We start from the raw sequence: 24,899 nt of genomic DNA on the forward strand, positions 1-24,899 counted from the left end.
CTCTGGTAAACACACAGGGTGATACGCTGCAGCATCAGGCAGACTCACTTGGGGAGCACTTTGAGAGTGTGTCAAGTTCAAAACATTATTCGAAATCCTTCCTGAAGTATAAGCAAATAGAAGAATGTAAGCCACTCAAAAGAAAATGTCTACAGAATGAATCGTACAATTGCCCTTTCAGTATTGCCGAGTTGAGAGCTGCCTTGAGCTCATGCAAGAGCTCTGCACCGGGATCTGACAGAATCATGTACGAAATGCTCAAAAACTTACACAATGACACGCAGGTTACACTACTCACTTTTCAACACCATTTGGGACGCAGGGTACCTTCCGACCGCATGGAAAGAAGCCATAGTGGTCCCTGTTTTAAAACAAGGCAAAGATCCCTCCTCAGTGGCAAGCTACCGCCCGATAGCCCTCACAAGTTGCATGTGTAAGGTATTTGAAAAAATGATAAATCGGCGACTCATCCATTTCCTTGAACAGAACAAAATGCTTGATCCCTATCAGTGTGGCTTCCGAGAAGGGCGCTCCACTACCGACCATCTTGTACGTATTGAAGGAAATATCCGGGACGCCTTTATACATAAACAGTTCTTCTTATCAATATTTCTCGATATGGAGAAGGCGTACGATACGACGTGGCGTTACGGAATTTTAAGAGACTTGTCAGAAATGGGCATCCATGGCAATATGCTAAACCTAATAGAAAGCTATCTGTCCACTCGTACCTTCCGCGTAAAAGTCGGTAATGTACTTTCGCGTCCTTTTACGCAAGAAACTGGAGTACCCCAAGGAGGCGTGCTCAGCTGCACACTCTTCATCGTGAAGATGAACACGCTTCGCGCTTCATTACCATCGGCAATCTCTTATTCTGTCTACGTGGACGACATACAAATAGCTTTCAAATCTTGTAACCTCGCAGTGTGCGAGAGACAGGTACAGCATGGCCTGAACAAAGTGTCGATGTGGGCAGACAAGAATGGATTTAAGATCAATCCTAACAAAAGCTCTTGCGTTCTTTTTACAAGCAAGAGAGGAATGATCCCAGATCCTTGCTTAGAACTATGTGGACAACAAATACCCGTAAACAAAGAGCACAAATTTCTAGGTGTTATACTAGACTACAGACTCACTTTCGTCCCCCACATTAAACATCTTAAAGAAAAATGTCTGAAAACAATGAACCTAATCAAACTTCTAGCCCATACTTCGTGGGGTAGTGACAGGAAGTGTTTAATTAATCTCTATAAAAGCCTGATTCGCTCACGATTAGATTATTGTGCCGTGAGCTATCATTCTGCCGCTCCAAGTGCGCTAAAGATGCTAGACCCTGTTCACCATCTAGGTATCCGTTTAGCCACAGGAGCTTTCAGAACGAGTCCCATACAAAGTTTATATGCAGAATCGAATGAGTGGTCACTTCATATCCAGAGAACATACATCAGCCAAACATATTTTCTGAAAGTCCACTCTAATCCTCAACATCCGTGTCTTAATACCATTAACGATATGACATATGCTACACTCTTTCATAATCGTCCATCCGTAAGACAGCCTTTCTCGCTGCGTGTGAGGGAGCTTAGTGAAGAAATGCATGTTCCACTCCTCGAGCTTCGCCTAATGCATCCAGCCAAGCTGCTACCTCCTTGGGAGTGGCAGCTGATACAATGCGACACATCTTTCGTTCAAGTTACAAAGCACGCTTCAGACATTGAAATCCAAATGCATTTCCGGGAACTCCAACACAAACACTCCGGCACGGAGTTCTACACAGACGCATCGAAGTCGCACGACGGGGTGTCCTATGCAGCCGTCGGTCCATCCTTCTCGGAATCCGGCGTACTGCATCCGGAAACTAGTATCTTTACGGCTGAAGCCTACGCAATATTATCGACCGTGAAGCATATAAGGAAATCAAAACTCAAAAGATCAGTTATATATACGGACTCCCTAAGTGTTGTGAAGGCTTTGATATCGTTCTGTAAGCACAAAAATCCTGTTATAATTGAACTCTATTCCATCTTATGTAACGCATATATATCTAACCAGCATGTGATTATATGCTGGGTGCCAGGACATAGGGCCATCGAAGGTAATGTTCTGGCGGACCAGATGGCCACGTCAGTTGCATGGCATTCTGCTAATCCCACCGCTGCAGTTCCTGTCACAGGTCTGAAGCCCTTCTTGCGGAGGAAACTACGATATCACTGGCAACGCCTATGGGACGCGGAAACAAATAATAAGCTCCACGTGATAAAGCCACAGTTAGGATTCTGGCCCTCTGTAACAAAATCACGCCGAACAGATGTCCTATTCTGTCGTCTCAGAATAGGACACACATTTGGCACGCATAACTATTTACTCACTGAAAATGATCCTCCAACCTGCGGTAGATGCGGGGAGAGGCTGACCGTCCTCCACGTCCTCCTGGAGTGTCGGGAAGCCGGATATGAAAGAAAGAAACATTTTCCTTTAGCATACCGGCATCACATCCCCCTTCATCCCGCAATGCTACTCGGCCGAGAACCCTTATTTGACACCAACGCCGTCCTAAGTTTTCTGAAAGATGTTGTCTTGCATGTTTTTAGCCCCACATGTTCGTAGAGGGTCCTCTCTTCAGAGGATGCCGCTGCGATATCTCTTTAGTATAGCACATGCCTCTAGTCCCTTGTCTTTCAAGGGCTCTGTCGAGGCAGCAGTGCTCCAAGTAATTTTACGATCTTATATATTTTATAATTTGCATCATTCTTCTACGATGGATTTTAATGTTCATAGTATTCGTCATAAGTCATCGCCATAATTTTATAGCACATAGATTTTACGCACTTTACAGCGAATATTTTTAGGCCACTTTACAGCCAAGTCACATCTTCCATAATACATCTTCAACATTACCACGTGTCATGGTGCTCTTTGGCCAAACCTGGCCCTTGCGCCACAAAACACCACATATCATCATCATCATCGAGGCAGCTTCGAAATAATGCAGGTACTAGCTCACTAGAGCGATCAACTGGATTGGCACGACTCAAATGCATGCATCACCAAATTTACCACCAGAATAATATAGACGCATGTAAATGTGCATCGATGACGAAGAGAAACCAACACAACGCAGACACTCAAAACGCTCAAAACATTCGTTTGACACAGAATGTGTTTTAGGCAGCGATTTTTGCATAAGCTACAGACTAATGGATACACTGCACCAATTTCACACCGAAAGGACATCGCTGCAAGAATTCATCTCGGCAATGAAGTATAATGTGTGTGATTTATGATCGACTAACATAATGGCACTCCCTGCTTAGTTGCTAATCGCATTATAAGTTCTCCTTCCACCGACGGGACTTTCTTCAATTTTTTATTCCTTGTTGTATTACCATGTTACATAATTTTTTTCTGATTGCGTTTTGACCAGCGTTTTACAATTTTAACAAATTTTGTTCATGTATAGCCCTCCGGCTATCATGTAGTTTTTTCTTATGGTAATCAAGGGGGTTTATTATAACTAATAATTCTTAGTGTATTTTTCAATTTCTGGCTCCTAAAGAGTTCCAAAATTGTTTGTGAAGTGCGTTTCCAACCGTATTTCATCGTTCCTGTTTTACCATCTTTTCCCCGTGTGTGCCTCTCCTGCTACCAACCCCGGAAAGGATTGGTAGTATGTATAGGTAAAAAACATCAAAACATAAATTTGAAGTTATTCGTGATCGCCGTAATTCTACTACGCAGTTGCAATTGAAAGAAATGTCAAGAGATATCTTCCAGACTTACGGAACTTCATGATAGAAAATAACGTACAGCGCGAAGGACAAGGACTGCAAGAGACGACATACACAGCGCTCTCGCAGTCCTTGTCCTTCGCGCTGTACGTTATTTTTGATCATGAATTACCAACTAGCCCAAGCAACCACCCTAGTACGGAACTTCGATCAGATTTTAATTTTAATAATATTTAGCAAGGTCCCAATCCTCGCTAATTTGTCTGTCAAGCCAGGATCCCATACAACGGTAAAACATGAGAACCGACCTGGCAATGAATGTAATCCGGCGTTCGTTCTTACCTCTGACCTTGTCTATTTAATGCCATTTAGGTCAGCAGGATGATAAGATATTCTGAATTCAGGAGACTCGCCTCCATTCTAAGGAATTCAATTTCTTTCGGTTATTTGCCGCCCTCTGAAAAGAAGGTGATGGTGCTATTTCCGTGTTTGAAGGCGTAGATTCCAGTATAGACTGCAACATGTGAGCTTGATCAGCCTAATATTTTGAACAGGCATGTAAGCCGCAATGCACGCTTCTACCTACGGATAAAACTACAAAAAATAAGCCGTATTTATTTCACTATATCATGTACATTTATTGCAAAAAGGCAAGGTACTATTCTATGAAACCACACGGTGTATGCCCTAGTTACAATGAGAGCAATTCGAAGGTTCTGCTTGCCGATAAAGGGAACGCAACTGTGGAACTTGATAGAGGCGACTACGACTGAAAAATGTTGGTCCTGTTGGAAGACAAGGAAACTTGCTCTCTTTTGTCTTACGACCCCACAACTAGGGGGGACGCCACAGACTCCGTTGCAAGAACTTCTGGCCAGCCTTTTGAAGTACCTACTTCCGGACAAAAAGAACTTGTAGTGCCACCTACTCTGCTCCAATGGCTCAGCCCCCACCATTTACGGTCTCCCCAAGGTCCGCAAGGTCGGCGACCCCTTGGGATCCATAGAGACTTTACCAGGTCTCCGCTGCAGAACCAATCAGTATAATTGCACGAAGTACTGATTCCTTTAGCTGGCAAATCTGTCACACACGTGGCGGATTGCTGGGATTTTGATAAAAAGCTCCACAGCTTGCAATTGGACGTTGAGGATGTTACGATGTCGTTCGACGTCGTAGCCTTGTTCACTAGTGTGCTTGTCGATCTGGCCGTCATCGCGTGCGAGGAATTTTTAAAAAACGACAATGCCCTCGCCAAACGCACGCCATTTGACGTTGAGAACCTCTGCACGTTGCTGTAATTTTGTCTCAGAAACACGTATTTTTCCTTCCGCTCCAGCATAGACTAGCGGACAGAGGGCCCCGCTCTGGGAGCGTCCATATCCGTAAGTACCGCTAACCTTGTCATGTAGGCCCTCGAAGCCAGAGTTCTGGCCGGTTTTCAACCAAGACCCAAGTTGTTCTACCCCTACGTGGACGACTGTCTTTGCGTCTTACGAAGGGAAGACGTCGACAGGCTTCTTCGACAGACATGAGCTCAACGCAGTGCACCCAAAGCTGCAGTTTATTGTGCTAATCGAAAAAGACTACTGCCTGCCGTTTCTTGACGTCCTCGTCCTTCGTAAATGTCGCGAGCTGTCCTTCACCATATACCGCAAGCCTAGGCACAATGGCCGGTACCTTGATTTCCATTCTAATCATCCCGTGGCGGCTCACAATAAATCGGCTGCTTCATCACTGTTGACGCGTGCTACGCTGATCTGCACTGAGAAAGACCACCTGCAATTCGAGCTCAAGATGGTATGGCGGGAACTTTCCAAAAATGGCTACCCCGACCATTTCGTGGCAATGAATCAAAAAGAAAGTTAGGCAGCTAGTGACCGCAAATCCGAAGGCTTTTACCGCCAGCGCAGGCATTCCGTATGTTCGCCGAATAAGCGAAGCTTTGTCGCACGTGTTTGCAAAGTACAACTTCCGCATTGGGCGCGTGCCAAACTCCAAGCTACGGAGCATGCTTGTGAATGTTAACGCCCACGTACGAGACATCAACGTCCCTGGGTTTGTCTACCAGGTTCCTGGCGGCAGTTCCAGCCAGGTTTATACTGGCGAAACCGGAAAGTACCCAAGGCGACTCGAGGAGCAACAGCGTGACGTCAGAAATGAAGAAATCGCTTGTAGTGCGGTTGCTTAACATGTGCATACGTATGGACATCACACTGATCCGGACAACCAGCAATTTTAGCCAAAAAACAAAATCTGACAACACGGCTTCTTCTTGAGTCGACAACCGGGACCATGAACCGAGCAGCAGGAAGAGGGCCAATCATCTACAATTAGTCATTACGTCACAAACCTAGCCTTGAATATGCCATTACTCGTCTTGGCCACCTCATAGTGAACAAGGAACCTGTACGGGTTCCGAAACGTCTTTCTTTTCACTTGACTTTGTCAGTGGCTGCAAACCTTTTTTCACTTCAATGTCTGACCAGTCGAACTTTTGTCGAAACCTTCACTACAAGGAAATAAGAAGTGGTTATGCTCTCATACCAATTATAGACGTTTTCATCTAGTGACAAATGTGGCATATTTGGCGCTCATTTTTTGTACGCAGAAAGACAGACAGAGAACGATAAACTAGATGTACGAAGAAAATATGAGCCCTGGAGTTTGATATTTGATTTAAACAAACTTTTTGCTATGTTTGTAGTTTTTTCTTCTATGTCGAAAGCGAAGATGCCTGTCGCCGGCGAAACACTGGGACAACGATGCGCTATAATTGGTCTCTGTGAATGAATTACCCTAAGGCCCCTGGCGACGTGAGGTAACCTGAGCGCCCGTCTGGCGTCAAGAAAGCGCCTGACACGCCTGAACCCGCAGTTGTGCCGTAAAGGAATAAAAAAGAACTTTGGGGAAGGCCGTTGCCTCTTTGCTATCCGCTCTGTTTAACTTCTAGCAGAGACGAAAGGACTGACAAGGCCGTGCATCGGTGCGTTAACGAACTCTTACTCCGCCTAAACTTAAATGAATCGAAAAGTTTCTTAGGCTACGCTCTTTCTTGTGTGGCCATTCCATGCTTCTTTAGGAAAGTGTTTCTATGCCTATTTAATGAACAAGTACGATTCTCCTCCACACGCGCCTCGATGAAAACTAGCTTCGGATGATTGAAGTAATTTTGAAGAGTCAACCCATTATGTTCGAAATATGATAGCTTCCTTGACTCCTCTGAACATTTTATACTTATAAGCAGGATGTTGCAGTATGCTGGGTACCTTGGGACAGGGATATTGATGGAAACGTGGTTACAGAACAAATAGATATCGTCAGGAAAGCCACCGGCACGTCCATCTCTGTCGTCGTTGCCTTTAAGTATTTCTTGTGAAAAAAAAAGAACTCTGATTATAATGGCAACGCAGGTGGAGCAATGCAACCTCGAGAAACGTCTACAAATTGATGTACATTTGGAACATTGGCCATTGCCAACAAGGTCAAAAGGCTGGGCGAGTTTACGAATGGTCGTGTACGACGAAAAACAGTGAAACAAACATGCGCAAAAGAAAGACCACAAAGCGCAAATGCTGGAATAACAGCCGATCTTCATTCTTGATATAAACACGCAAGGTCTCGCCAAGTGCTTGTGCCAGCGAAGAGCAACACTAAAATCACCACGCGTTACGCATTTCTTGAGCCAAACTTGATATGACGATCATGTCTTTCATATGACCACTACTTGTGAGTTAAGGAGAGTGACTGTAAATTGAGGAAATGTCATTCTGCATGATAGTTGATCCGCAATAAAAAAATTCGAAGAGCGGAATCTCTATATCATCAACTAAGAAAAAGGGCCAGCAACCCCTACCTGTAAATCTCCTGTATGTGGTAGATACAGCGAAATTCTCACTGTCATCCATGCATTGGCGCCCAAGGGGATGGCGGAAGCAGGGGGGAGGAGAGGGGGAGGGCTCGGGCGCCCGAATTCACTTCGGAGTTTTTCCGTGGGAGAGGGGGAGGAGGCGGGGGGCTGAGCCCTTCCTCCGGGCGACGCCGCAGCCCCTCCCCTTCCCCCCTACGCACACCTAAACTGCCATTAGCAGAACTTTGTCACCTATATCACTTGAGGTTTCTTTTGACTTTCCTCGAGCTTCTCGTTTGAAATCTTACTGGGGCTAATAGCTTACTCCATCATTGTTGATGCGAACGTGCGCGGCTTTTAATGGATACTTTCGCTTTTTATCTGCAATTCCTGACAATAGAAAGACATGGGCATTATAAGCACTAGTGGAGGCTGCCTCATCCGTATTTTCTCACTTGAACATTGTTTTACATTTACACTGAAACACCATGCACATACGCAATACATCTAATTAACACACAATACAAAGCTTATTATATTTGAGAATAGAAGGAGGTAGTCAATTAAAAGTTATTTCTGAAGGTATGGATAGCCTATGTGCAAAGAATAAACATGTTGCTGTATGTTCACCACGCTTTAAATTGTTTGCATGCTTTTTTGACAATGAAAAACATATAGACCTTAAAGACCCCTTAGGCAGAGTCTTTCATCAATGGCGTTCGAAGTGCTCGTGAATGGTGTGTGCCTCAGTATTGCTTGCGTTTCCAGTAAGCAACGCTAACGAGTCATAAAAAACATATATAATAATTTACAACATTTTTTGCGGATGGCGACACAGTCGGTTGCATGCAATGGTCATAAATATATGCAGGGTGTCCCAATTGACTGTCATGCACAAAGATTAAAAAAGAGCAATTCGTTACACGAACAAAACCTAGTGCATGTTGTTTCCACTACAGCGGAATAGCTTAGTAATGTTTTCGCTATTGATATTTAATGAAGTAATTGTAATGAATTATGTAACTCGAGATGCACAATTCTAATTAGCAAAATGCCAATGAGAAATTCGAAGGCTTATCCAAGGGACATCCAAGGGACATCCAGATTCGGTACTTTCAACGACGTATTTAATTGCTTACAATTTTTTCCGACTGATAAACCACGAGAAGTATCGAAAATGCCACGTGACTTCGCGCCCACCTAGATCATAAAGCAACACCCTCGATCAATCAATTATTCAGAACGAAGTATAAAAAAATAAAGAACAAATAAAGAAGAATAAAGAACATGAACGAGCTAGTGACTTATCTGCCACCCACAGGTCGAAGTAACTCGTTGCGATTGGTGTTAGTTGGGAACGAGCTGTGATAGCAGTTGTCTTAGTGTAGATAAAGTGTGCGGATGGTTTTTTTTAGGCGCAAAACCTATCACCACAAAAACGAAGTGAGAACTTCAGTGCAAATGTTTGAAGGTGCGTTTTGTTTCGTTTCAGTCCCCATGGGTTTCTCTAATGGTCAAAAGGTACAATTTATCGCTGCCTTGGGAGCTGCAAATGGCAACAAGAGGAAGGCCGCAAATATATATATATATATATATATATATATATATATATATATATATATATATATATATCATTGAAATGTGTCCGTAGACCAAACGCTTCGACTATCATCAGAAATAATGAAAACCTAAGGAAAACCAGCACCTTCAAAAAACAGCGGCGTAGGATTCCATCTTTGAGTCCTGGCCTAAGCACGGATGTTCTACCTTTTACGGGATCCAACCCTCAAGATAGCTTGTAGGACGGGGCTGCCCAGGTACCAACTTTGAAGCCAACAGCTGAAAGGATTCTAAATGACGGCCTTTCGCCCATACCAACTTAACCAGCATCAATGCTTAGAGGATTTGGACCTGTAGAATCACCTAGATTTTTCGAATATAGTCCTCGCAAAAGCTGAGGAGTCACAAGACTTTCTGAGTAACATAATGTGCACAGAGGAAACCAATATTTGCATAAACGCCTAGGTAAATTTCCAGAGTGCACATTATTTGATGGACTGCAATCTACACTGGGTAAAGCTCAATCGGCATCAGTACCAGTGGTCCCTCAATATGTGGGTCGGAATTTGCGCCGGTGCAATAATCAGCCCTATCTACTTCTATCACACACTGACTGGACAGCGTTACGTGAACTAAATACTTGGAGAAGTGGTGGATACGTTTCTGAGTGAAGTCCCGCTGCTGTGTCATCCACTTCTGCGGGATCAGCAAGACGGGGAACCCGCACACAGCAGCAGCCGAGCGCGAAACTTTCTGGATGCGCCTTTGATGCCCAATAGATTGGAAGGCACAGGCCTGTAAATTGGCCGGCTAGGTCACCTGACTTCCCTCCACTCGATTTCTTTCTTTGGGGTTATGCGAAAGATCATGCTTACATGATCGAGATGGACCTCAGACAAGTTCCAGGCAAGGGTAAGGGATGTCTGCAGTAGGATTCCAGAGTCGGTCATCAAGAAAGCCACTGAAGATATGATAAAACGGACAATGTACTGTGTATAGCTGCAAAAGGACGCCTATTCAAACATGTCCTCTAGGCTGGTGCTCAACGGAGCTTACGAATTCATAGATAATGAGGGCACATTGAAATATTTTTTTTCAGACATCGAGAATGCCAATTATGCTCGGATGGTTTATTTAGTTTCCTTTGAATGTATAGGTTATGCCTTTTCTGTACACGTGAGTTGGTAGCCGGTCTCCTTATTTCACTTTTATTTTTTGCCACGAACCTGCTTTTGCAGCACGTATACACTCTAATGAAAAATAAAACCGTAACTTTAATTTGGCTTTGGTTCGAAGCAAGTTCCTAGCAGGAAGTGTACTTACGCGCGCACACTTTCGATGCGGTGCGAGCTAACTCGGGATTTTGAATCATTCTATGCCTATTACATTGCTTTTCGAATTTCGTGCATGGTCAGAGCGGCGCTTCGGCCACGTTATCAAGGGAGTTGTGTTACCAATGTGATCAGTCGGCTTTGTTACACGGATACTAAGTGTGACCTAGAAATGAGGCCAGCATATTAATATTGAATTTCACGGCTTTTAGCCCAGCGGACCTTCCAGCTTATTGTCTGGTAAATAAACTTGAACTTGAACTTGAACTTGAATAGCTGAGAAGCAGCGAAACCTGCTGTTGATGCTTCTTGCGTACCATTATCAAGGTGATGCGCTTTCTCTTTGGGTTTGCGACAGGCAAATTTATTTGCTTTCACTCAGCTCATTTGAGAGCTCTGCTTGATGATGCGGGTGGTAGCGTACTCCTGTGGTATTTTTCATAGTTCGTGAGGTTTGTTTGCATGTCGGAAAAAAATTGAACGCAATTAGTACGTCGCTGAAAACACCGCACTTAGATGTTATTTTGGGGTGCCTACACATGCCTCATTGACAGTTAAAAATTAAAACAGTACTTCTCCTGTTAGATGATTAGTTGCAATAACTGAATTGAATCTCAGTAACTAAAGAATTACTGGATGCTACTGAACTGTAGGGGAAACGATATGCACTAGGTTTTCTTCGAGTAATGCAATTGCTCTATATTCAAGTCTCGCTTCATCAGAGTTGGGTAACACTGGGTAAATCGCTCAGTAATTCGAAATGAGGCCAAGCCGGATTCACTCGAAATCAGAATCAACAGCAGTCATGTGCAGCCACTCTTATACACGTTCTCACAGAACAAAAAAAAAGAGAGAAAGGCTGCAATATCGCCGGAAAGGCGAAGCAGTATTAGATATAGTCAAGTATACGACGATTACACGGAAGAAGATTACACCACCGAGAGGACTCAGTCTGTGAAGTTAAGCTCCTCCTACTATGAGATCTTGTGAAGGGCGAAATAAAGATATCGACACAGTGCAAGCTATTAACTACGGCAAGCGCCGCCTTACATCGGAGACTCTTGCTGCGACATCAGATTCAACGCAGCACCTGTGTCAAGGCCTTTGCATTCAAGGGCCACGACGAGGCAGTTGTGCCGCTGTGGAATACCGCTGGAAAATTTTTAGTCCTTAATTTCATTGATACTTATCCTTCATGTTTACAGCGCACTTCCACTACAGTAATTTCAATACTTTTAGGAGACAATTTCACACTTTTACGGAACAGATAAGTAGCATTGACAGCCACATTCCAGAAGGACTGCTTTTGAAAACGTCCTGCCCACCACCCCGTTAATCCTTACATCATAAAACACACACATAAATCAAACAATCAGTCAACAACTCATTCATTCAATCGATAAAACAACGAATCTCTACGTGCTCACTGTAAGTCATCTCCATGGTAGCTTTCGTGGAAGTAATGCCAAGTCGCATACACAATCTTTCCGCTACCCTCACGAAAACGTAGAACAGAGAACATTTTTTTTTACCAATCTATACAACTGACAACATATTTTTTTCATATATATACGACGTGCACTTCGAGATCGTATATTCTGAACATGATGGCCACTTATCCTTTGTATGTTGTGTTCTCGCGTTGTTCAAAACTTTACACATGCCGCACATTAAGTCATTGTGGAAAGATCGAGGCTAAAATGCGTCCACTGTTACCATTTATAATTTACACAGCAATATAAAATGAAAAATGCAATTGCAATAAGTGAGAAGAATAGGGGGTCGAGCGTATATGTCTTTGCAACAATGATAGTAAGCTAAAGAAAATATACGGGAAATTAACTACATTTTGAAAGAAACAGTATAAGTAAGGAAAAGAGACCTTAAGTAGAATATAAGGAAAATTATTGCAGGGGTGAGCCGATCCTACAATATCTTTGTACTATGTACACTGGCCAACCAATTAAACTACAGCAGCGGCAGCCTCTTTGATACAACGTTTCATAAAGCTTCGTTTGTTGATTATCAATGAGCAACAAAGTGACAGTTATTGTCAGGCTGTGGAAGCTTGAGCGCTTCTCTGAGGACGTGCGTCATCCCTCCTTTTTCAGGCGACAAGAATTGCTTCCACAACCCACCGCCAGATGCAACTCAAGGGTGCTTTGTTAGCAGATGTGAGTACGACCTGTCTAAAACTTCTCAAAGAAGTGAAACAGTTCTCTCTTTACGCAATAAACTCGTGAGCCTGGCTGACCTAACGTCAGATAGTCTGAATATATGTCACGTACATAAATTACGTGTATGATAGGGCCAGCAAATGCGGCTTCCATGTTTCTGTTTTCCATGTTTCCGCTTCCAGCTTTCATTTTGACGCTCTTCGAATGTCCCGAGTTAAAATTTACGTAACCGCTGGGCGAGGAGTGGAATCATCGCGTGAGGAGCCCAAACGAACACTTTTCCTTAATAGGAGGCCACTTTTGGGATATTATAAAGAATATAGAGTTGCATACCTTGACATGTTTTCTTTATCTGATTGGCTGACAGGAGGACGGGGGTGCAAAAAAATGGAGCAAGTTTTGGTACGTCTGCGCTAGCTAGGTCAGTGGAAGATAACCGGATGAAGAGGGTGGTGCAGACAGCTGCAATTGGTCCGGTTTCACCTTGCTTAGATTGTAGAGGCTGGTCGGAAACTGCTTTGGCATTCAACGGAAGAGTAAGATTATCGCTAAAACGTATCTTCAGCGAACAATTAACAGAGCTATGTCCTATGATGCCACAAAGGGCTCGACAACAATATAATTCCACCCCCAAATGTTCACTATACGCAAGAAACTCCATTCTCGCCAGCTGCTCCGAGTAGCCAGTGCCAGGATGTTTGGTGTGCAACCGTATTTTCTTATTTTACTAACGGGGCAACCTCCACCTATTCGGAAGTAAATAGGTTTTGCATGGTGTATGAAGCATCTTTATTGCGTTCACGTCAGTTGGGAATATTGTGAAGTTCTGAGTGTTCAAGTTCTATGACGTTCGTTGACAGATAGGCGAAATGGGGCGCAGAAGAAAAATTTTGAGTTATAGCTTAGGGGTTATGGTGAGAGAGACGTGTCACCGTAAATACATTTTCCTTTTGTTCGACTTACTTATACATTAGCAATGTGTACACGTCATATGCCAGCATTGGTTTTCGCGCTTTTCATCACCTCGCGTTAGAGGTAGGTGAAGCGGGGGTAGCCCATCATATTTTTCAGTAATCGTGGCAGATTGTTGGCAGAAATAGAATAAAACAGATTGCAATATTTTTATGTTTTATCTCCCTTCGTTTCACACAGCTTTTCCTTTTCGGGCAGGGAGGAGGGCGACCTTCGATACTGTGCTGCTGCCTTATTAGCAGGCTCTATAATAAGGATAGAATTGTAGAAATAGGTACTCACCTACGTGGCAGAAACCTGAAGGCTTACGAAAAGGGTTCTACTTAATTGAGGATGACGCAACGAGCTATGGAAAGAAGAATGATGGGTGTAACGTTAAGGGATAAAAAAGAGCAGTTTGGGTGAGGGAATAAACGTGAGTTAATGACACCTTAGTTTAAATCAAGAAAAAGAAATGGGGGGGGGGTGGGCATGGGCAGGACATGTAATGCGGAGGGAATATAACCAGTGGTCATTAAGGGTTACGGACTGGATTCCAAGGGAAGGAAACCGTAGCAAGGGCGGCAGAAAGTTAGGTGGGCGGATGAGATTAAGAAGTTTGCAGGGACGACATGGCCACAATTAGTACATGACTGGGGTTGTTGGAGAAGTATGGGAGAGGCCTTTGCCCTGTAGTGGGCGTAACCAGGCTGATGATGATGATGATGATGATGATGTAGACATAGATGATACCCTATTTGTACGTAAATAACGCGACCACGAATATAACTCGGAGGCCACCCACAGTGAAGACGACAAAGCAACTTTGTCTGCTCTCAATACTCATGCTCTCTGTCGTTGGAAACTGCGCGGACCTTTACTACTGCGCACGTCAGCGATATATATATATATATATATATATATATATGTGAAAGAAGGAAAGGAAGTACAAAAGAGCCTACCCACTGGGCATTTTAACCATCGTTACAGTCAACTGCCGTCGCAAAACACAATGAAAAGACCAATGTATGAACACTATATTGTAACGTAGGAAGACGCAGACGAAAGGTTATATACAAGTATATTTACAAAGGAATAGGCCATACTTGGCCAGGAGGCAACCGCCCGCGCTAGCTTCGAAACGTCGTCGTCGTCGTCTTCTCACTGCTCGCCTCTTCGTCATTGTTAACACTGTTCCGTAGCACTTGCCCCGGCGGCATAAGCGCCGTCCTGGAGCGATTAAAGGCCGGACTCGGAAGCAGTGTAGTAGGTCTTGAGCCGACTGACGTGCACGACAACACTAGATGCCAGAGTAGAAGACGAGGTTGAACACACAGCAGCAATTTCGTACGTCACAGGCGTCACTTGGCGCAGCACGCGTTAGGGCCCTGTGTATAGCGAAAGGCGCTTTTCTGAAAGTCCGACGTGACGAGAGGGCGACCACAGGAGCACGAGCGCACCAGGCGAAAACTGTATACGTTATGGTGGCGGGCGTTGTACTGACGCTGCTGAGTGGCTTGTGAGGCCGTGAGTCGAGTACGGGCAAGCTGGCGTGCATGGTCGGCGAGGGCGACGGCGCCGCGCGCATGCTCGCTTGTTGAGATCGCAGCAAGAGCAAGTACCGTGTCAAGGGGCAAGGTCGGTTCGCGACCGTACAGTAGGTAAAACGGAGAAAATCCGGCGGCGTGGTGCCGGGAAGAATTGTACGCAAATGTCACGTAAGGAAGGGCAATGTCCCAGTCGTGGTGGTCCTTGGAAACGTAAGAGTACGTTTCGGTAAGAGCACGGTCAGAGTACGGTTTAACCACTCAGTGAGGCCATTGGTTTGAGGGTGGTATGAGGTAGTCAGCTTGTGTTGAGTGGAGCGGGAACGCACAATGTCGGCGATCACTTTCGAGAGGAAGTTACGACTACGGTCAGTAAGCAGCTGTCGCGGGACGCCATGAGGTAAGATAATGTCACGCAAGAGAAAGTGCGCGACTTCAGTGGCGGAACTGGTAGGGAGAGGTCGCGCGATAGCATATCGGGTGGCGTAATCAGTTGCGATGGCTACCCATTTGTTCCCAGAGCATGGCGTGGGAAAGGGACCGAGGATGTCTAATCCAACACGAAGGAACGGTTCCACAGGGACGGTGATTGGCTGCAGACGAAGGGCAGGTAGCACCTGAGGTGTTTTCCGACGCTGGTAGGGATCACAGGCAGCAACATAGCGTCGGACGGAGTGAGCGAGAGCAGGCCAGTAGAAGCGGCGGCGGACGCGGTCGTACGTGCGGGTTCCCCCAAGATGTCCTGCAGTGGGTGCGTCATGCATATCAAAGAGCACAGTCTGTCGTAGATGTTTTGGTACGACAAGAAGAAGATCAGATCCGTCAGGGAGGAAGTTCCTTCCATACAGAATGCCGCCCTGGAGGACATATCGGCGAACGGATGCGTCGGTAGGTGCAGAGCCAGACGCTCGATGACTGCTCGCAGCGATAGGTCTCGGTACTGCTCATCGGCGATGTTAGCGTAGGCAGACACAGAGAAAATGCCGTTGGTGGTGCTACTATCGGCGTCGTCAGGCTCGTCTACCGGGTAGTGGGACAGGCAGTCAGCGTCCTTGTGTAGTCGGCCAGATTTGTAGATGACAGTATACGAATATTCATGGAGGCGTAAGGCCCAGCGACCAAGTCTTCCTGCAGGATCTTTCAGTGAGCATAACTAGCAAAGCGCCTGATGGTCTGTGACAATGGAAAAGGATCGGCCATATAAGTATGGGCGGAACTTCGCAACCGCCCAAAGTAGGGCCAGACACTCACGCTCAGTGGTGGAATAGTTGTGCTCCGAGGGTGAGAGGAGCGTGCTGGCGTAAGCGATAACAGGGTCATTGCCACGCTGGCGTTGTGCCAGTAGTGCGCCCATTCCGTGACCGCTGGCGTCACTACTGACTTCGGTAGGTGCAGAAGGATCGAAATGGGCGAGAACGGGAGGCATTGTGAGAAGATCGATTAGATGCGAGAATGGCCACAATTTATCGTTATCGCCCAATTGGAAAGGGGCGTCTTTTTTCAAAAGCTCGGGTAATGGTCGTGCTATGGCCGCGAAATTTTTCTTCATTGACCGCGAAAAGGCCGATCAAGCTGCGCACATCCTTGACACACTTCAGAACAGCGAAGTGCGTAACAGCATGGATCTTGCTTGGGCCCGCTTCACTCCGTTCGCGTCAACGAGATGCCCATGGACACTAATTTGGCGATGGCCGAATTGGCACTTCGATGCGTTGAGTTGCCGACCGGCTCAACGAAAGACGTCCAGGACTTCTGAGAGGCGCTCGAGGTTTGTAGCGAACGTTAGGGAAAATACTATAACAACGTCCCAGTAGCGCAGGCATGTGGACCATTTGAAACCGTGAAGAAGGGAGTCCATCATGCGTTCAAAAGTGGCAGGAGCGTTACATAGACTGAACGGCAGCACTTTGAATTCATAAAGACCATCGGGCGTTTCAAAGGCAGTCTTCTCGCGGTCGAGATCATCCATGGCAATCTGCCAGTAGCCGGAGCGAAGGTCAATAGAGGAGAAGTAGCGAGCACCGTGGAGGCTGTCAAGGGCGTCATCAATCCGAGGTAGGGTATACACGTTCGTTTTGTTAATCCTGGTCGGGTGCCGATAATCCACGCAAAAGCGCCATGAGCCATTCTTCTTTACCAGTACAACAGGTGACGCCCATGGACTACATGACGGTTCAGCTATGTTCTTGGCACACATTTCGCGAACTTCTGCGTGAATAACTTAACGCTCATGCGGTGACACTCGATACGGGCGGCGATGAATAGGGGGGGCGGGGCATCGCCCGTGTTAATGCGATGTTTAACAGCTGCAGTTTGGGCGAAAGGACGATCGTTAAAGTAAAAAATATCGTAATAGGAAAACAGAACGCGGTAGAGCTCACGATCGTGCTCGGACGGCATGTCGGGCTCAATCATTTTCTGTAAGTCGGCGATGGTAGAAGTTGCCGACTGCGATTGTAGAGGAGGATCAGCTGAATTGTCGTCTACTGCAATAGATGCTACTGAGTGATCGGCGAATGAGCAACGCTGGGCCAGAGACATCATGCGTGGCAGCACTTGTGCCATCAAACCAAAATTGACCACTGGCAGGCAGACGCAATTCGCCGTAATAGATAAAACTGTATGAGGTTGTGTAATCCCGTGTGTAAGTAGGACGTCTTGCATAGGAGCCGCGATGTAGTGACCGTCGGGCACTGTTTGGGACGACACTAAGTCAACGTAAGTCAGTTCCGAACGTAGCAAGCGAACGAAGTCGACGGAACTGAGGTGACTGGGGTGTGGCTCAGCGGGATCCAGAACGGGCAAGTCAAGGCGGAGAGTACTGGCGGAACAATCGATGAGAGCAGAATGTGCGGAGAGGAAGTCTAAGCCGAGGATGATGTCGTGGGGACAGCGGGCGATGACTATAAATAGCACGATACTGGAGCGATCGGCGAAGGAGACGCGGGAGGCACACATACCAATTACGGGGGCGGTTCCGCCATCGGAGACACAGACAACAGGCGTCGTGGCGGGCGTGATTATTTTCTTCAAGCGGTTGCGAAGGTCAGCGCTCATTACCGACAAATGCGCCCCAGTGTCTATAAGAGCAGATACAGAAACACCGTCGACTTGCACGTCAAGTAGGTTCAGATGAGTGGGCAACGTCAGTAGAGGATTTGGCGGCGTAAGGAGCAATGCAGCGTCACCTCGAGGCGCTGCATCGTCTAGTTTTCCGGCTGGGAGCGACGTCCGAAGGGAGTCTGCGAAAAGGAGCGAGGTGGCTGGGGAGAGTGAGATTGTCGTCGTTGGGGCGAAGGTGAAGGAGAATAGGGGCGGTTCAGCGCAGCAGAATCAGTGGCGACATGATCGGAGCGTGCGACATAGGAACGAGAAAGGCCACCTGAGGGCGAGAGTAGTCAGTATAAGTTGACCGAGTCGGGGAACTCCAGCGACTGCGACAGTACCGAGAAATGTGCCCGATTCGACGGCAGTGAAAACAAATGGCCTTGTCGTCAGCAGTGCGCCATTCAGATAGGTTGCGCAAACGTGGTGGGTAATAAGATGCGGGACGGGGCGGAATCGATGAAGCCGGGTGGTTATCAGGGCGATGGGCCGAGAAGATGGTCTGAAGACCCATGTTTGCGAATTCCTGGCGGACAACTGCGTGGACCAGGGAAACCGTGACTGCAGGTGCGTTGGAGGGGCTGGAGTCGAAGGCAGCCGGATAGGCGGCCTCGATCTCACGCCCGACGATCCGGGTAACATTGCCAGTGTTGGTGGGACGAGAAGCGCCGGCACAGAACGATGTCGCTGGGGTGTTGGGCAGACGGGCAAACTGCTGGTCAATACGTTGGCTTTTAGCGAGTTCCTGGCGGCAGCACTGTTATATAACTGCATCCACCGTCGCCACGTTGTTAAAAACGAGCAAGTTGAAGGCGTCAGCGGCAATGCCTTTGAGAATGTGGGAGACTCTGTCGGACTCAGTCATGTGTGCGTCAACTTTGCGGCACACAGCCAAGACGTCCTGAATGTACCTGACGTGGGGCTCAGTTGACGTCTGCACGCGGCCGGATAACGCCTTCTGGGCGGCAAATTCGTCTCGGAGCTTTTGCTTAAGCGAATCCCAACTGGTGAGCTCATCTTCGTGCGTCTGAAACCTAAATCGAGATGTGCCGCTAAGGTAAAAGACGACGTTGGCGAGCATGATAGTAGGGTCCCACCGGTTATTGCGGTTGACGTGTTCGTACAGGCTGATCCAGTCGTCGACGTCTTCCCCATCTTTGCCCGTGAATAGGCCAGGATCACGGGGAGCGGGGAGAGTGATATAGGTCGTTGAAGTGGCAGCAGGTGTTGGAAGCCGCTGAGTCGAATTGTCATCGCCGGGAGCCATGAAGGAAGGCTCGACGTACCGTCCACTGCGAAGCTCCGTGACGAGGTACGGAGAAGGTCCACCTCCATCAGATAAGTTACGTAGGAAGACGCAGACGAGAAGCTATATACAAGTATATTTACAAGGGAATAGGCCGCACTTGGTGAAGAGGCAACAGCCCGCGCTAGCCTCCAAACGTCGTCGTCGTCTTCTCACTGCTCGCCTCTTCGTCATTGTAAACACTGTTTCGTAGCAATATTTATAAAAATATAAATTATGTGGTTTTACGTGCCAAAATTACTTTCTCATTATGACGCATGCTGTAGTGGAGGACTCCAGAAATTTCGAGCACCTGGGTTTCTTTAACGTGACCCAAATCTAAGTAAACGGGTGTTTTCGCATTTCGCCTCCATCGAAATATGGCCGCAGTGGCCGGTATTCGATCCCGAGACCTCGTGCTCAGCAGCCCAACACCACAGACACTGAGCAACCACGACAGGTAGAGTATACTTATAGTTAAAGAAGACGTTTCCATCGCAGTCGGTCAGGTCGACGTTGTCCTCCATGCCACCAGGGTAGTTGGACAGGCAGCACCTAGCATGTGACCATAGCACAATCGAACATGGCAAAGCTGTGTTCGAATGTGCGTTCGAACCCTACACCCTACGCTGTAGGAATAGCGATGGTGCCTATAGTGGTTTAAGTCACTTCAGTTTAAAACGATCGAGCGAGAGATTGAACTTTATTAGAGAGCAGACCAAGTTGTCTGATGACCTTCTTGATGGTTCCCTCCTTAACCCAGGAAGCCGTGTGACCTGGCCGCCTCCCTTGTCGTGTTCACCAGCTGACTCTGCTCATCAGGGTTGAGGCTGCTGTGCTCGGTTGTATTCCCATGCCATGTGGTACAGTGTATTTGGTGTGTGGCGCGATTTTCAGCCGACTATGAGAAGTGTGGGTAGTGGAAAAGTGTGAAAAGTTGGTTTGCGCTTGTCTGCAACCTAGTTATAGCGCCCTCTTTTGAGAGCCTTGGTTGTGGCGGGGGATAGAGTCTTCTCCCCACCCTTTGGTGTGCGGGTACGTCCGTGTGTCTTCTCGGTACAGGTTCGGCAGGAGGGGACGTTACCCTTTCTTCTATAAGAGGCTGCTGTACGAAGGGTATGCACCCGGGTAGCAATTCCGCGAAAAGGTCTTCCTGACCGCTGACATACAACACTTCGTAGTCAGCCGTTCCACAGTAGTAGTGGAGTACTCTAGTTACTCTGAGAATGCTAACACATTAAAACATGCAGTGAATATCAATCTTGAGATTGTGTCTCGTGGCCTCACCTTATTCGCCGGTTTCTTCTTTCGTGAGCTTGTCTTTGCTTGGAAAAACGCTTTTTTGTGACACGTATTGAGCAAGAAAAAGCTGTATAGGGAGTTTCTCATGATGCTCTACATTATTCTCACTGACACTTTTATAGTAAGTTAACATTTGAGAAGTTGAATAATTAATTAGGGCGATGTGTTTAATTAGGCGCAGAGCCAAAAGTAATCGGAATTTGTCCAAGCAATGGCAAAGATTACCTTTGGTTTCTCTCCAGCCACGTGGCATTTGCATATTTTTATATATTTTATCATGTTACATGGGAAACTATATATATATATATATATATATATATATATATATATATATATATATATATATATATATATATACATAATATCTCGTGGAGCCCCAAGGAGGTGCGCAGTTCGTAGAGATACAGCAGCGTGGGCCAAAATATAGTAAATAGTGGCGCCCCAGGAAACATCATTCTGTGCCATGCAGCACAACCGGTGGTCCGCTTAAACGGATCCGCCCCGTTTTCCGAATAGGGAATAAAAACGCCTTGACCAACTTGAGTAGAATAGTATTTATGTAGATTCAGTTTACATATAGACATAGTTTATATATGCAAGTAAATGACGAGAATGGGAGATATCGCAATGATTGGATCCGAGAGCACGCGCCGTCTAACACTGGTTTGCAGCTTCTGAATACTTGCAAATTTTGCATGTGTGAACGTGTATAATTGGTAATGGTGTATCAAATAAATATAGACACGTTGCTGCACGTTTATAGCTAGTAATGGTGAATCAAATTTAGAAACGTTGCTCGCCATGAGCTACCCTATATATTTTTGATTGGTAAGCGGCTGTTATCGTAACCTTCTAAAGTGCTTTGTGCCAATGACTTCAATATCCTATAAAGGCACGCTTCGATCGCGCGTTTGTATGGTTAGTTTTACTTTAGCGCACTGCGTGCGTGTTGGAGAACATACAGGGTGGCTATATTAAGTAATAATGAGGTTGTAAGACAGAGACCTAGTAGCCATACATCGTGTGCGCCATCAAAATCGGTACAGGGATGACGTTAGTTAGCTTCATACTAAGATAAACTATCGGTAAGTCGGTAAATCGGATACATCCTCTTTCTTGCTGAAGGTATATTGTTGTGTACTGCTTCAGGTGGTAATATTTGTTGCTAAATGTCTGCAAAGATATATCGTCTATTTATGTGTTCCTTTCATAGCATATGTGCTGGGTTACTCGGAAGCAACTTACAACGGCGAAGCTTCTGCAAGATTTTTGCGGTGATGCGTGGGTGCTTCTGTAAATAGAGATAATCGGAATGCATCTATTTTTTTCATTTCTTCCAGATTCTGACATGAACTGCCCTAACCCAGGACTTTGGCCATACGTTTTTACGGTGCTATACTTTGTTCACCTGAAGTTATTCTTACTTAATGCTTTATTTGCCGTATTCAGGTGAAGTACTTTAATTACCTACTTCGGTCACTCGGGACAGTATGCTACAAGTCGTTCTGTTCACTTGTGTAGTACAGGCGCAAGCAAAAATGTTGACTATGCTAGATTTGCTAGTAAAAATCAGTAAGACACAGTTAAGCAGTGTTGGTTGGGCAACTTTCCAGGTGAATTTTTAAAGATTACTTCTAGTGTAGCGAAATGATGTGCATACGAGGGCCTACAGCTAGCAACGAGTTAAATACCATGAGACGTACACCTCGCGCCCTTCTAACACGGCCTCACCCTGCAGACTTTCCGGAGCCCTGTCCTGGAAGCAGCGTGCACTCGCTCCCATTCATTTCTCCATAGCTTCAACACAGCTTGGGTTCTCGCTGTTCCGAGGCGGATGAGGAGCGGGTTGATGCAAGCGCGTGCACGTGAAAAGAGCAAACGTCGAGAGGGAAATACAAATTTTGCTATCTGACGTTCACAGCACGTAACTATGATTGGCTACTAAAATTTAACCATCATCACCTTCATTTCCGCACGAATTAACACAAAAGATGCAAACCACAAACAATTGCCCGCCTCAGCAAGCGCACTTCAAAGCATGCGGCTACCATGTGATGCTTATCTGGATGTTTAAAGGCGCGGCACGCTCAGCACCTAAGTTTTTACCTTGATTTCGCAGAAACGCAGGCCGTTGCGCGGAAGGTAGCCTTCTCAAATTCCGCACTCACTTATTAACCCCACAAATTTGAACACCACATGAATGCATGCTCATAGCCCCATGCGTCCTTGTTTTCCGGTCCATACAGCAGCCTGCCTCCCATGCCATGTACGAAGTGCTCGCCACAGGTAGCGCAGCTCGCTAAAGCGCTGGTTAGGCCATGCAATATGTACGGTGCTTTACTGGTACGTGTTGTCCTTCTTTATCTCTTGTGCAACTCTTTGCATTCTAATCAACCGCAACCTAACGTTCTTTGTGTTTTCATGAACAACTAATAATGCCCTCTAACGTTAAATTATACCACTGTTTCTATTCCACTATTCTGACGCGAAATTTGTGTAACGCCGAGACAAGCATCACGAGGTAACGCTCGGCGTTGTTTAGAGCAGCCCATTCTAGTGTTCGTCTCGTTTATATGTCACGTTTGTTCGCTTTAAAAGGGAAAAGCATTGCCTACCTAGCCAAGTTTTTCTTATCTTATTCGCCTACAGCAGGCGAGAAGCACGGAGAAGTGAAAGGGTTTTCTGCAGAGCTGATACAGCGCCTTTGGTTTGGAGGACCGGATAAAGAGGGCGGTGCCGGCATCAGCGCTTGGTCCGTTCACCTTGCTTAGCTTGCTGTGGCTGCTCGAAAAATGCGGTGGCGTTCAACGAACGTTAAAAATGCAGCTGTAACAGATCCTCAGTGATGAAGAGTTGGTGTAGCGATATTATATACCTGCCGAAAGGGCTCGATAGCGTTATACATTTGGTGAAACTTTTTATATGCCAATAGATGCTTTCTCGGCCTGGGAGCTTCCTATAGCCAGTGCCACAGCTATCGATGGGCAGCCATCTCCTATTCCTTTCGGAAAGGGGAAATATCCTGCGTTTCCTACCCAAAATCAATTTGGTTAGGCATATTACCGTATCTTTAACGCCTACTCGTCAATTTGACTTGGTGAGTTGTCGTGGTTTTGTGACATCGCTTGACAGAAAGGCGAAGTGAGCGCTGCCCGAAAGCTTTTTACCCATAACGGAGGGCTAATGGCGAAAAAGATGTAGAATTAGAATTAACACTTTTTGCTTTGTTTCGTCTAATCAAGCATAATTAGGCTGCAGATGTCATATCAAATGGAGACGTTTTGCGGTTTTTGTAACGCCACATGACAGACGGTCGATGTGGTGGCTGTCAAAAAATCGTTTCACCACTAGCGGAGAGCTGATCGCAGAAACGGAATAGAAACAATCTGGTATGGCTTTACGTTATGGTGCCCTTTTGTTTCGTATGCCCGCTGATTTGAGGATGGTATCGACAAGGCTATAGAGGAATGTAGGCCCACTGTTGCACTGAGCATTTAGGCGCCGTGTCCAGATTAGTGTCTCAATTTTGTACGGCAGCACCGCAAAACCTACCAACATAAGCAGGGAGCTCTTTCTCGCAAACTAGATGGTGCAAAGACATTTTCGCCATTGAAATTAGGTGCAACTGAGAATTCATTTCTTAACCGTCGGCTTCCGTGCAGAAACTAGAGATACAAGACGGGAGACTTGACCAATACAAGCGCAATGTTTCTGTGCTTGTGTTTGTCAAGTGTCCCATTTTCGTTCTGTAGTTTTTACACAGAAGAAAACTGTCACGTAATGCTCCCAACTCGCCCAAACCAGTACTCTACTCCGAAAGAATTCGCGTTAGTAAAATTGTGGTCGGCTTCTGATGGCTTTATTTTCGAGGGCAAGGAGCCGGACGATGCAGAAAAAAAAAAAAACATGGACGATGCTTAAGCTTCACTTTTAAGGGTGAATAGCATTGCTTGCCGGCAACTGGAGGGTATGCAACCCTAACGTTATTGGGAAATGCTGGCCACGAACACTGGGCACGAAGGTGGCCTTCCTGGTAGAAACATGGTCTCTTGCGTCGGTTGTGAGG

At 46.1% G+C, this 24,899-nt stretch overlaps 1 protein-coding gene across 1 annotated transcript in view; it reads left to right on the forward strand.

Moving 5' to 3' along the window:
* LOC142578515 (transient receptor potential cation channel subfamily M member-like 2) overlaps positions 1 to 24,899 on the forward strand; it is a 442,858-nt gene that overhangs the window by 293,279 nt on the left and 124,680 nt on the right. The window contains exon 20 of the mRNA XM_075687892.1: positions 22,174 to 22,282. Within this exon, the coding sequence (XP_075544007.1) occupies positions 22,174 to 22,282 (109 nt within the window). The remainder of the gene's footprint in view (positions 1 to 22,173; positions 22,283 to 24,899) is intronic.

This window comes from Dermacentor variabilis, chromosome 4, assembly GCF_050947875.1.
Source record: "Dermacentor variabilis isolate Ectoservices chromosome 4, ASM5094787v1, whole genome shotgun sequence".
Lineage (NCBI taxonomy): Eukaryota > Metazoa > Arthropoda > Arachnida > Ixodida > Ixodidae > Dermacentor > Dermacentor variabilis.